At 35.9% G+C, this 14,431-nt stretch overlaps 1 protein-coding gene across 1 annotated transcript in view; it reads left to right on the forward strand.

Annotated features, from left to right (window-relative positions):
- LAMA2 (laminin subunit alpha 2) overlaps positions 1-14,431 on the forward strand; it is a 611,700-nt gene that overhangs the window by 426,577 nt on the left and 170,692 nt on the right. The window contains exon 29 of the mRNA XM_081251375.1: positions 7,138-7,272. Within this exon, the coding sequence (XP_081107501.1) occupies positions 7,138-7,272 (135 nt within the window). The remainder of the gene's footprint in view (positions 1-7,137; positions 7,273-14,431) is intronic.

Here is a 14,431-nt window from a genome sequence, read left to right on the forward strand (position 1 = left end):
GAAATACTCCCAGGACCACCTTTACTGCAATCAGTTTTACTTTCAGGCATACCCTCAACCTATTTTATCTGATCTTCCATTCAAAATATGAGACGCAGTAAGAAGAGGATGATGTTATAGCTCCCTAGAAGTAGGAATCACAACTCAAGGGGAATAGCTAATAAAAATTAAAAGATTTGTAAAAATATGAAACTGTCAGGAAATAAGAATGTTTTCTTAAGGCCCCTCTATTGTATCTGATCTGTTTTCTTGGCACCTTTTCAGAACAGAGACATTTAAACTGCAGTGATTATGAGACAAGATTATATTGGGATTTGAAAGATTGTTTTTATATAGAACATGACAAAACTTAGGCAATAAATATCAGACTGTTCCCTTTAACATAGGCTTCTCAGAAGGACATAAATTGTTCCAACAGTGCCACTGTCACTCAGTCATTATATTTTAAAAAAGCATTTTTTACTTTCTAGGATATTCCTTTGACTATCTTCAGAATTGGTAAATTTTCTAGATCTTTATTTTCTGGAACCAATTTAAATTTTACAAATATTAAATCTTAATAGGAAGAGTATGATCTAGGGAGAGGTGGAATTGCTGAAAAAGTGGCCTGGATTTGAATCTCTACTTCATCATATACTAAAACTGAGACCTTGTGCAGCTTGTAAACCTGCTTAAACTTCAGCTGGTAAATCTCCAAGCCCCTGAGTAACTGCCACCACACTCACCCCTTCTCCTGCAGACCCTATAGTCCTCTCCACAGTGCAACAAATAAAGACTGGCCTGGGAGGGGCCTCCAGGACCTGCTGCAGCCCTACAGCATGGATTCTTTCCCCTTAGTCAGGTTGGTTGGTGGCCACTACATACTAGTTAGATATTTTTAATATCTCCCGTACCTACAGCCCAAGAATCACATGAAGGCTAAATGAACTAGAACCTAAGCACTTATCACAGTGCCTGGTAGTAGTCATAATAATAATACCAAAGTCAATATGGTTAATAATATTATTAATGGAATAAGTAGTTATAGATCTAACTATTGATTTATTTATAAATACAGTTGACCCTTGAACAACATGAGTTTGAACTGCCTGGGTCCACTTATGTATGAGTTTTTTTCAGTAAATATACAATGGACCCTCCACGGTTTTCCAGTACATAGATCCAACCAACTGCAGATCAAAAATTCTATCCGTGGTTGGTTGAATCTACTAATGCCATACCAGCGGATATGAGAGTGCCGACTCTGGGACTTAAGCATCCACAGAGACTCATGGAACTAATCTCCTGGCAGATAATGAGGGAGGACTGTAATCTTGTATATCTTTTATAAATAGGATTTGAGAAGTTTTATTAAGTATGGCTCACAAGGCAGGTGAAGTACACTTAAAACCAATGAATATAACTCTCTTGAGAGGTGGCATGGTATAATGAAAAGAAAGAAGGAGTTTGGTCTCGGTGAATCCTCCCTAGCTTCTCCACTTGAATAGGACATTTGCTCTTTGTTGCTGAACTTTGGGGTTTTTGTACCCATAGAATCATCATGAGGATTAATTTAAATGAAATCATACATATAAAAGCTCCTTTGTAAATTGAAATGTCATTCAACTTAGTTGCCATTGTATGAATTCCACACAGGTCAGAAAACAAATTTCATAAGAATAACTGCAAATATCTGTGAAATATCCTTGGAATAATTTTATAGTTTTGTGACTGCTCTGAACAGCAATATTTATTTGAATGTATCTATTTTGATCTAATAAATGACCAAATAATCCATCTCATTATTAAATCATAACTCGTACATACACATGTATACATTTGTACATACACCAGTAAGTATATATATTGTACCTATATGCACAACCCAATATGCGTGAAATATATATATGCACACACATTGTAGATGTGAAAAATGAGGCAGTGACAGAGGCACATACAAAATATGCTACCTTTCCAATGAGCATGAAAAAGATAAAAGATAGAATTTGAGATTTTTCTAGACCAGAGGTGGAATTTTATTTATCCCAGGGAGTGTTTGGCTATACTGCTGTCTCACTGTGTAACCTTGGTCAATGCCTTAATTGCTATAGGCCTTAGTTATTATATAGTTATCCAGTCTATAAAATTACAGGTTGGGTTTTGAAGTTCTAACATTATCTAATTCTGCAATGTTATTTTGCTATACAAGATATTAAGTAGTCAAGATTGACCTTAGATATCTTGAAGAGAAAGTTACTACAGCTATATTTTTCTGCATTTATTTAAAGAATACTCTTCACTTATGAACAAAAATATTAGCAGAGTAGCAGATTATTTTAATGCAATCTACCTTCCATTCCAGATTTGAAATGTTAAAATTCATCTTATTATGATCATCAGGCTTTTTAAATAGTAATTCTAAAACATACTTTCCTATTAATTTTAGTAATTTTCCATCATTATCTGAAAATATAAATTAACCAATACAAATACAAATGAAGCCAATGATATATGAAGAAAATCAAGAAAAACTAGAAACACATACAAACTATTATCTGCATTGGTGGCTTCACCTATGTCCTGTGAATTTCACTTAAGCTTCTGTTAACAGACAATAATTACAGTAATATCTTAGAGGAGAGATTAGGGGATAAAGACCTCTCTCTTATGATAAGCTACCTGAGGTTTTCTTCACAACTCATTGCCTCTAATCCATTATACATCTTATTTATAATTCATCTTGAATCTAAAGTGTAATTACTCAGGCATAAAATCTAATCATCAAAGCAAGAACTAAGGACAGTTTTGAAATAATACATCCCATTCTAGTAACATATGCTTTGGGTCATGAATACACAAAGCAATTCCTTTACAATATTTTCACCAAATGTAAGGTATTCTAGAGACATTTGCATTTACAAGCTACTCATTTCATGTTTTTATCCAGAAATGTGGTTACAAAGAAACAAAATTAAGTGTTGGTTACCATTGTAAATATAGCCAGTTGTAAAGACACTTAGCCTTGCCTATTACCTGTAGGGTTATAACACTGTAGCCCTGTTCATTAAAAATGTCAGTTCTAGAAATGCCTACTTATTATAATTTATGATTTGAAGTAGAGACTAGGTTACCTCTAGAAGTCAAAGAACCCAATTTCCTCACCACACTTGTTGGTGTGGGCGCCGTTGAGTTTACCATACTTTACCTAAGCTACTCACTCCTCAATGTTGTCTCGGTTAACACTGTTGCCTAAACAGACCTAAACTCAGGTTAGGTTGTAGGTAGAAATGGAAACTATTCAGTGCTGAATATGTGGTTCTCTGCAATAAGATCATGGAAGTCAGAAATTCACAGGTGATCTCCTAATGATATTTTGCTCATTTCATCTTGTTTCCCCTTTCCATCATGTTTTATTAGGGCTTCTGGCTCACAGTTGAATGGCTAGTGTGTACTGGGTCACCACTCACAAGCCATCAATTGGCCATCAACAATAATTTTTTAAATCCTCAAACAAAAATCCTCAAACAGTACCTATTATCAACTCATAAAACTCAAACGACAAAATAGTGAGACTAGACTTTTTTTCTTACACATGAACATTTCTAGGAATGCTCTTTACCACTTCAGTAACACATGGAAGACCCAAAGACTCTTTTCATATACATTAAAATATTAAAGAACATGGTATAGGTAAGTGGCATACATTGTCATTTTGTTTCCCAATGCAGTGTAGAACAATCACTGTTGCCTTTGTTTTCAGTGTATTCTTGATGACTATATCTAAAAAATTATCTGGAATAGAGGCACCCATATTGATTTATTGTATTTCAAGCACTACACACACATCATCTCATTTAATCCTCACAACCCTATTAAAAAACACACACAAAACTGACCATTTATTGAGTGCTTACTGTATCCTGCACAATGTCAAGTGCATTCGCTAATACACTTACACCAACATCATTAAGCACATTATAATTCCCATTTTATGGGTGAGGAAATGGAAGCTCAGGCAGGTTCGGAAACTTGACCTTTATCACACAGTTGGAAAACAGCAAAACAGCAATCTGAACCTACCTAAGTCTGTTTCAAAAAACCTAGCTATATTAAAAGTCAACTAGTAAGTTATACACCATCCTTACATTCCACGTGAGGAAGCTTCAGCCCACAGTATTTAAAACCTGCATAAGTCATATGTAGTAAGTGGTGAAACAGGAATTAAACCTAGGATTGTCTGATTGCAAAACCCATGTAAAGATACAAGATAGTGTTTTTAATGGCAACAGCACAAGTATCTTTTTTGTTGTTGTTGTTAAACTCTGCGTTATGTAACCCGGCACCTGGAGCATGTTGACTCCTTACTCTCTTTGTCTCCCATTCCCTTCTCTCCTCCCTCCCACATTTTTGTGCAATTTGATTCTAACATTATGATGGGATACCATATTATGAAAACAAAGTAAAGATGGAAGGAGAGCAGAAGGAAATTGAGCTCTGAATAATTTCAGCACAAGGCAAGAAGAGAACTTTGGAAAAGTTTGAGTTAGGAAAAAAAAAGGGATAAGATTAGGACAGTGTTTATGTACTTGCTTTTCTGTAATTCTTTATTTTGTTCCAGCAAGAATTTTAGATGGGACTTTAAAAAGTAGCTATTATCTTTCCTCTTTTTTCCCAACTCAAATATAATCATTCTCATGAATTTTGCCCCAGCTGACTGACAAGAAAAATATCTGATTTTGAAAAACATCCTCAAATATTTGAAAAATGGAAAAAATAAATACAGGGTCCATGAAAGGAGGAGATTAAAGAGAAATAAATATGTCTCATTCCTTTACAAAGTGTGTTTGAAGTTTCTAATCCTTGTGTTGCGGAATAGACTCTCTCTCTTTTTTTTTTTCTAACTCAGAAGTTTATAAGGACGCAAAATTAATCTAGAGTGTTAGAACTGTAGAAACTTCAGAAATCAACTGAATTAATACATCTGCTCATTTGTGGGATGAGGAAACCACATCTCAATGACACCAAACGACTTGCCTGTATCCCTCAGGCAAAACTAACTAGTAAAATCAAGGCTTCCGTATTCATTGATGTTACAGTACCAGAGTCTGTACGCCCTTCAAAGACACACATTCCCAGCAGGGAATGAGGAGTGTGCCAATGACTCTCAATCCTGGCTGCTTATTAGACCCTCCTGGGAGTTTTACAACAAACCCTGGCCCTAGTCTCCACCAATTATATTAGAATCTCTGGGGGCAGAGCCAGGTATCCGTATTTAAAGCTCCTCAGACGATTCTATGTGCGACCAGGGTTGAGAATCACATAGATAGGCCTAAAAGCTTCCACACAGGCTTGACTTGGAGCCCAGACTTTTACCCGCACTGGAGTACTTTTCTACTTTGTCCTACTCTTTCCAGAGAAGAGCCATAGTAATAAGAGAAACTGGGTGTAAACTTTACCTGCAGTGCTCACCTTCAGATTTCAGTCCATAACATTGAATTTCATATGATTCCTCAATGAAAAGTACCATTTCTTAATGTTATTCTTCTTCTAAGACTTTTTTTAAACTTTTGTTTGATATAAAAAGTAGAGCTAGGAACTCTCAATTTGTGTGATTTTTAAAGACACACACACACGTGCACACACACACACACACACCAAGCAAATATACCAGTAAAATAACAATAATTATATAGGTATCCAACGATGAAATCTATATAAAGAAAATCCAATTTTATTCTACAGTCAGCACACACCAGAACTGGAACAACCCATACTATGTAACATTTTTAAACACACCTTGGATTGTTTCTTCAGTTATGCTTAAATGAATTCCTCAGCCATAATTTCCAGACCTTATTTGGTAACAATGGCAAAACTGAACCTTTATTTTGAAGAATATGAATAAACTTATTAAAATATCTTAGGTCCACTATAAGACAAATAGGACTCAAAATATTTTGAATACTATTCCCAGTTTTATCAGCTTGCTCAAATCCAGGATATTATTAAATCTCATTAGCATGTCTTATAGGCTGAGATAAAAGCAGAGAGACTCTTAAATGCTTAACTGAAGTACTCTCACATTATCCAAATCCAAACAAACAAGGAGAGTGCTGACTATTGATCGTTTTTCTTCTAAGGAACGTCTACTTACTCCACTCTGGATGACCTAGTCCAGAACCAAAAGGATGCAAAGGCATTAAGAAGTTCTTAATTCACTATTTTTCCCCCTGCTTATTCAGCAATCACTTTTCTCATCAATGGGAGCAAAATATCCTGTGAAAAAAATTTTACATAGCTAATATCCCTTTATAACCTTCACTGGAATCTGGAAAACTAACTCCTATCTCTTACTCATAAATCAAACAATGGCTAATAAATGCAGCAGCTTTGCACACCAAGAGATTTGAGCCCAAAACACAAGACTCTTCTTATTCCCTCTTCAGAGCTATGGGCTTTCTTTCAAAAAGCCAGAGATGTTTCTTGATACATTTACATAATAAACCCGAATGAAGATGGAAGTCTTGATTTTGCATATGTCAGCTTTGCTAGCAGTTTCCTGTTTGCTCTCAGATTTTTATTGCAAAATGAAAAAACTAGATCAAGGAAAGATACATTTTACTGGTGGCCTAATATTCCCAAGACATGTAGAGCTTTTATTATTTTGAATTTCTTACTTTTATAGTCTTCAGATTATACCGATATAAATAACACAACCGTGACACTTTTTTATTTAATTAATTTTTTTCTGAGTCTCATTGGACATTTCCTAGTTACCCATCAAGCACAGTGGAAGCAGATTTTAGGTTGTCAAAGACATTGGAATTCTCTCTTTACTCCAAATGACAATTTTATTTAAAAACAAACTTCTTTTTCAAGAAAAAGAAGACTATTTGAAGTTTGTCCAGGCTGAGTGGTATTTGCAAATGACAGCTTTCCTTTGCTAAAGTCTGATGACACAGATGCTGCTTGTATACTCTATGGACCAGGCAGAATACACATTAGGAATCAAAAGTGACATTCATTGTTTCTAAGTGGTGTTGTCTTTACTGCTGATGGGGGGGAAAGAAATCCTTCTTTTTAACTACTGAAGAACCCAAGTGTTGCTAAAGAAAGATTTCCAAGTTGGCTGTCCTAATTGGCTTCGTTTTCTTTCAGGCATGCATGCCAGGATTTTATCGACTGCGTTCTGAGCCAGGTAGCCATACCCCTGGACCAGTCCTGGGCACCTGTGTTCCATGTCAGTGTCATGGACACAGCAGCCTGTGTGACCCTGAAACCTCCATATGCCAGGTATTCATCTGAGCCTTTCTTGAACAAAGCCCATGTGCTTATTTCTCTTTACACATATCCATATACTGAGTGCAGAGGTCAGCTAACCTGCAGGGGACTTAACTGAATGTGTGTGTGTGTGTGTGTGTGTGTGTGTGTGTGTGTGAAACAAAATGTGGGAAAAAATACATTTACCATATTATGCATTTTTTAAAGTAATTAAAAAGTTACAACTGGAAAAACCACTGCTCATGTCAAGAAATAGTATATTATTATCAACAGCATCATAGACAAATACCAGACAACATAACGATTTATTTAAAAATCACATGAGGGTTTTTTTCTGATTATAAATAAAAATAAGCTCTTCGTAAGACATTTGGAAATCATAAAAAAGTGTTAAAGAAAAAAATGAAAGTCACCCAAAATTTAACATAAGATAAACATTTAATATTTTATGTGTTTCCCACCAATTTTATGTATGTGTTTATAAAGAAGATTTATATAACACCATAGGTGTAGTTTTATGTTCTGCATTTTAAAAAATGTACATATCATGAGCATATGATGTTGTTAAATAGTCTCTAAAACCTTTACAATCTTTGATTTGATATCCCATAATTTAACCATTTCTTTAAAACAGTTTACTGCTCTTATTTTTTTGTTGTTGTTATTACGTTCCTGCTAACACTCTACTCTGTCACCCCTGGAACAATCAGGACTGTGGAGAAATTCAGGTTTCCTGTGTCACCACTTAGGGTCCCCAGACTCTAGTCCCCAGGCAACTCTGGGTGTCTCCTCTGCTGAACTCACTTTCCACCTCTCCTCATCTCCTGAAACTCTTTCATGGACCTTTGTGGAACTCATGACCAGACATCAGCAAACTCCCCTATGTAATCTCCCTCTTCTTTTGAGGTCCTCTTTATTTGCTCAAACTGAAACCTGGTTTCCCAACACACTACTCCCTTGGCAGTGCTCTCAAGTGGAAGCCGCTGTTTTTTCTCACACTCTTCATTTCCCTGAGCCTGAGGGCAGGGCAGTGGCCCTGCTCCTTGCTGCCACTTTCAGGTCATCCTTGTTTTCTCTTCTGTAACAACACCTAGTTTTGAATCTCATGTCTCCATCCATTTGCCCACTACACCTGCTTGTTGAAGCCATTTACTAACCCTCAGGTCACCCACCTCATTCCTTGAAGATTTTTCCTTTGTATCATTGCCGTTCACTCTAGCACCACTCCTATCATACTTCCTGGTGATTTTGATGCCCATAAAATGGACTCTTCCCATGTCTTGTCCTCACTCCATGAGCCTGTCTGAGAACTTGTCATTACCAGGAACTGAGTGCCTCTATAGTCTCAATGTCAACTATTCTCTCTTTGACCCCTGTTTCTTTTCTTTCCAGTTCACTTCTTCTTAGTACTTCAGTGTCAACATTTTGTCTCGTCATCGACACTCACATCTTTATCTTTCCTTATGTTTCTCATGCCCTCACTTTCTTAAGCAGCTTAATATTCATGACCCTTTTTTTTTTCTGGCTGTGTTGGATCTTCATTGCTGTGCACAGACTTTCTCTAGTTGCGGCGAGTGCAGGCTTCTCATTGCGGTGGCTCCTCTCGTTGCAGAGCACGGGCTCTAGGCGCGTGGGCTTCAGTAGTTGCAGCACACAGGTTCAGTAGTTGCGGCTTGTGGGCTCTTGAGCACAGGCTCAGTAGTTGTGGTACACGGGCTTAGTTGCTCTGTGGCATGTGGGATCTTCCTGGACCAGGGATCGAACCCGTGTCCCCTGCATTGGCAGGCGGATTCTTAAGCACTGCACCACCAGGGAAGTCCCATGACTCTTCTTTAATATCACTGCTTTGTAATGTTCATTTCTCTTATTACCACTCCTTTAGGAATAGGTTAAATCCTACTCCTCCAATACCTATGCCTTCTAATCTGAATGTGGCTCTGGAAAATAGTCGACTATGCTGATTAGTCTCACTGTATGTTCACTATCACTCACTTCAAAGGGAACCTTTATTCTGCTCTTCCATCATGCCACGTTTCTCCAGTCCAGTGCCTCTCTCCCATTCCTGCATGATAATTTCCTACCTTCTCATCTCTCTTCAAATCCCAAACCCTTCCCAGACCCATTTCCATCCTTACTTTCAGTTGATGGCCTTGTTTCTTCTTATTTCACTGAGAAATTATAAACAATCAGAAGAGAACTAACCCAAGCTCCCACTAATACATGCATCTACCTTTCTGCATCTGTGTACAATTACTCTGGTTTTTCCACCAATTTGGATGAACTGTTCCTCTTTGTAGAAAAGACCAACTCCGCCACCTATGCTCTAGATCCCAGCCCTCCCTCCCACTCAAGGACATCACTCTGATTCAAGGACATCACTCTGGCCATGCCTATTCTCCCCTCCCTTCTGAATCACTTTTTGGTACTTCTTCTATCTTAAAAAAAAACATAAATAAACAAACAAATAAATAAATCTCTCTTGACTTCACTTCCCCTCTTGATTTTTACCACTTCATTCCTCTCCTTTCACATAGAGAAGAGTTTATACTCTTGTCTACAATTTCTCTCCTACCATTATCCCTTGAACTACTAAAATCAGGCTTTTCCTCCACCACTATATGCATACCAACTACTAGTGTTCAGCTCTTCATTGTACTTGATTTATCAGCAGCATTTGCTCCTCTGAAGCAGCCATTCCTCTTGAAGCTTTTGTTCAGTTTGCTTTTCTGGGCATGATATTCTAGGGTTTTTCAAGCTAGATGGCTGCTCCTTCTCAGTCCTCTTTGCTGTTTTCTCCTCATTACCTGAAATCAATATACTGGTGCTCCTAGGATTCAATCCTTGGAGCAATTTGCTTGTCTGACTGCACTCATTCTCATGGTGATCTCACCCAGGCAATGACTTTCAATATCTATACTGAGATCTCACAATATTTACCATTATTTCTATGATTAAATTTTAGATCCAACTCTTTAATCTTTACAGAATTTATTATAATGTGGGGAGATAATTTTCCTTCAATATGTTACTTTAAAGAAACATTTATTTGTTAATATTTCCTTTTCTCCTTGACACATCATGGTATCTGAATATATACACATTTGTTTTGTTCATTTTAAGATATGTTTAAAGGATCATCTATTCTTTTCTGCTTACCTTTTATTTCCTATTATAATGTTCTGATTACCTTCATTTTATAGTACGTTATAAATTCTGGTAAAGTAAGACCCTTTACTACTCTTCTTTGCCTAATTTTCTTAACTTGATGTACTTATATATTCTTCCAAATGACATTTTGATTCACTATTTTAATCTCTTCCCCAAAAAATATTACTGGAATTTTTAATGAAAATGCATTAAACCTGTTTGTAAAGAATTGCTATCTTTACAGTATTCAGCTTTCCTCCCTAAACCCAGGAATGATACTCTTCTCTATTCAAACATTTTATGTCTCACAGTTTTTAATATTATCCATATGGGATGTGCATTTGTTATGTTAAAATTATTGCCATTTACCTAACATTTTCTTTTTAATGGTGAGCATTACATTTTTTTTGTTCCAGTATATTTATTAACTGGTCATTACTGGTAAATATTGACAAAATATATTTTTTACATGTGTTTGATATCCAGCCACTTTTTTTCTAGTTCTAGAAGTTTCTTGCTTGATTCTTTCAGTTATTTTTATATTTACAACAATAATACTTGCAATAACTATAATTGTGTCTTCCTTGCCAGAGCTATATCTAGTATAATAATTTCATTGTTTGCATTGATTAAGTCTCCCCAAAAACGTTAAATAGGAGGGTAGTCAGCTTCCTATCTTATTGCTGATTTTAATACAAAAGCCTCAGGTCTTTCACCACGAAGTATGATGCTGGTGATTAGTTTAAGGTAAATATTTTTTATCATGTTAAGAAAACTTCTTTTTATTCCTGACTTCTTATATATATCTTCTTTCAATCAAGACAGAGTATGGAAATTTATCATATGCTTATTTGTGAGGACTGGAGTGGAGGTGAAGGTCTTACCCATCCTTGAATTCTTGAAATAATCATGATTTGGTTTAAGTGTAGCATTTTTTTCACCAATCTACTGTCTTGTAAAATTCAATAGATAATTTCAGGGAGGTGGTTAACTTATGCATTCTTAAGTGGGAATTAAATGCATTTTTCTTTCTTATGCAATAGTCGCTGGAATCTTTAATAGTAATGTCACTCCATATGAATAATTTAGAAGCATTCACAAAATATACAGTTTACTTTCATTTTTATTTAGAATAAAAAGTTGCTGTCATTATATTGTCCTGTTTTGACCAATAGCCTATTATATCTATTTTTGTGCCTTAAGGATCCTAATTAGAGGTCTATTTTCTGAGATATCCCTAGATGAAGTAAAAAATAAATACATAGGTGCATCAAACATGCACAGCTAGTACAAATTGCTGTGCTCTGAATTTTTATATTTTCCTTCAGGGAACTTATAACTTCTGAATTTAGACAACTTTGTTTATCTTTGAAACAGCCCCATGAGGCAAATAGAAAATAGCTATTATTACTCCGATGCTATAACTGAGGCAACTGAAGCATACTGATTTCTTTACTATTTGTACTGTGTTTCCCAGTTTAATATCATATCCACTACACAGTGCAATGCCCTCTATGTTGGTATAGTGGTTATAAGCATGACTCTGATCAGACTGCCTTGATTCAAATCCTGGCTTCATCCCTTTTGGGCTGTGTGGGCCTAGTCAATTTATTTAGCCTCAGTGGTGTCTTAATTTCCTCACTTATAAAATGAAGATAAGAATAATACCTACTCATAGAGTTTTTCTATGGATTCAGTGAAATACTAGATAAAAGGCTTAGAACATTAATTAGCACATGATAAGCTCTATAGTGGAAGTGATAGCTATGATGATTGTTGATGATAAAGATGATCATTACCATACATGTTAGCCACTATTTATAGTCTAAGAACCAATCAGATGATAAATAATCAAAAATTAATATAAAAACCACTGTTATATCCAGCGCTATACTAGATTTTCTCACTTGTTTTTCTTTTTTCTTTATTCCTTTCTTCAAAAATAAGGGGTAGAGAAGAAACAAAACTATAGAAAACTTCACAGCCTAGGCATTTCAACTGTTAAATAAAACCCACATCATTTTTCTCTTCATAATTCCTCATGACACTTACAAGAGAGCTGTTGCTTCTTTGTAGATGCTAATAATTCCTACACATAGGCATGTTATTACCAATAGCTCAGTGACCATTACCCCTTAAGGAAAATTTTCTTCAAAATGGAGGAGTAAAACCTACATAATATTGAACCCCAAGCCAGAAGGGGGAGAAGAGGTAGGTGAATTAATACTAATCAGTACACACATACACAATCACATAGATAGATAGATAGAGTTTTCAGAGTTTATATAACACACACACATCTATGCCTATATTTATTTATAAACATATATATTCTCATTTAATTATCACTATAGCTCTATAGTCAATATTATTTGCCCTATATTTTACGTGGAAAAATTGAAGTCCCAGCTAGTGCAAATAACTTCTCAAGACCAAATGGTCTGTGAAAATATTTTCACTCTATCACAATTCTTATTTTAAAATGAAAAGGATAAAATAAATCTTTATCATTGATCTGCCCTGTTGTCTGTAACATTTCAGTATCTGTGGTTAATCAATTAGCTATATCCTCAGTAAATAATCTCATAACTATAATCTACTGTATTTAAGGTGTTTTATAAACCTTATCTTATTTAATCTATCTGACCTCTCACCAAGATAGGAATCATTAGCATTTTATTATAACTCTGAAAATTAATCCTAAAAAAAGTTAACTAACAGAGCCTTGGCTAAAAAGCATTAGACTCAGGTTTCAAATCCACTGCAACACGGTACCTGGAGATTGTGAGAGAGAGTAATCACACTTTTAGCTGATTAAATGAGTTTGATTTGAAGGTCCAGGTGAATTATACCCTAGAATACTGATAGAATCTGCAGTGTGATTAAGAGCCATATATGAAAAATATTTGCAAAATCATGAAAATATGAAATTTGTCACAGGATGGAAAGCAGTGAAATGTCATTCCAGGTTTTTGTTTTGCGGTACGTGGGCCTCTCACTGTTGTGGCCTCTCCTGTTGAGGAGCACAGGCTCCGGATGCGCAGGCTCAGCGGCCATGGCTCACGGACCCAGCCGCTCCGCGGCATGTGGGATCTTCCCGGACCGGGGCACGAACCTGTGTCCCCTGCATCGGCAGGCGGACTCTCAACCACTGCACCACCAGGGAAGCCCCATTCCAAGTTTTATAAAGGAAAGTATTGTAGAATATGAGAAACATTGATTTCGATCTCCAGTGAAACATAAACAGTGCTTATTAGGAATCAGAATAGGTTCCCTCAAAAACAAAACATATCAAACTAATTGCTAGAGTTACTATGTATATAATATCTGAGACTCTAGGTCCCTGAATCTCAGTATAATTTCAAATTCATCAGAGTGTGATAAATCATATGTCAAATTTAGTAAAAATGGTAACAGCTACCATGTGTCCAACCGTATATATGTACCAGAACCAGGGCTTGCCACTGTAGATAGATCTTTTCTCATTTATTCTTACAGTAAATTTATGAGACAGACAGGATTATTCCTTCTAATACAGTTGATGAACTGATGCTGAGAGAAATTATATAATTTGCTTAAGTCATAAGCCTATAAGGGTTAGATCTATGGTTCAAACTCTGGTTTGTTTAAATAGGCATTTGATAGAATGTTTCATTATATCCTCACAAACATGGTTGAAAATATGGTCCAAGTGGTAATCAGTTAACAGAAGTTAGAAGTTGCTGAACAGCCTGACCTCGAATAAGCTCTAGAGATGTCTCCAATGATGAGGCATAGGATTTGTTCTTGACCCTGTCATTTTCAAAATCTTTATCAGTGATTTGGATGAGACCTATCAAATATTCAGATGACGTAAAGCTAGAAGTTATACCTACTGTGTTGAATGGTGGTCAAGAATCAAAAAGAGCCTGGTAGGTGGAACTATGAGCTACAATTAACGAGATGAAATTAATAGAATAGGTTTTGAACTTAGGTAGGCTCACTTGTTTATTCATCCTTGAGGCATTTGTTAATAAGTATTTCC

The sequence above is a fragment of the Mesoplodon bidens genome (genome assembly GCF_964165515.1).
Source record: "Mesoplodon bidens genome assembly, chromosome: 12".
Taxonomy (NCBI): domain Eukaryota; kingdom Metazoa; phylum Chordata; class Mammalia; order Artiodactyla; family Ziphiidae; genus Mesoplodon; species Mesoplodon bidens.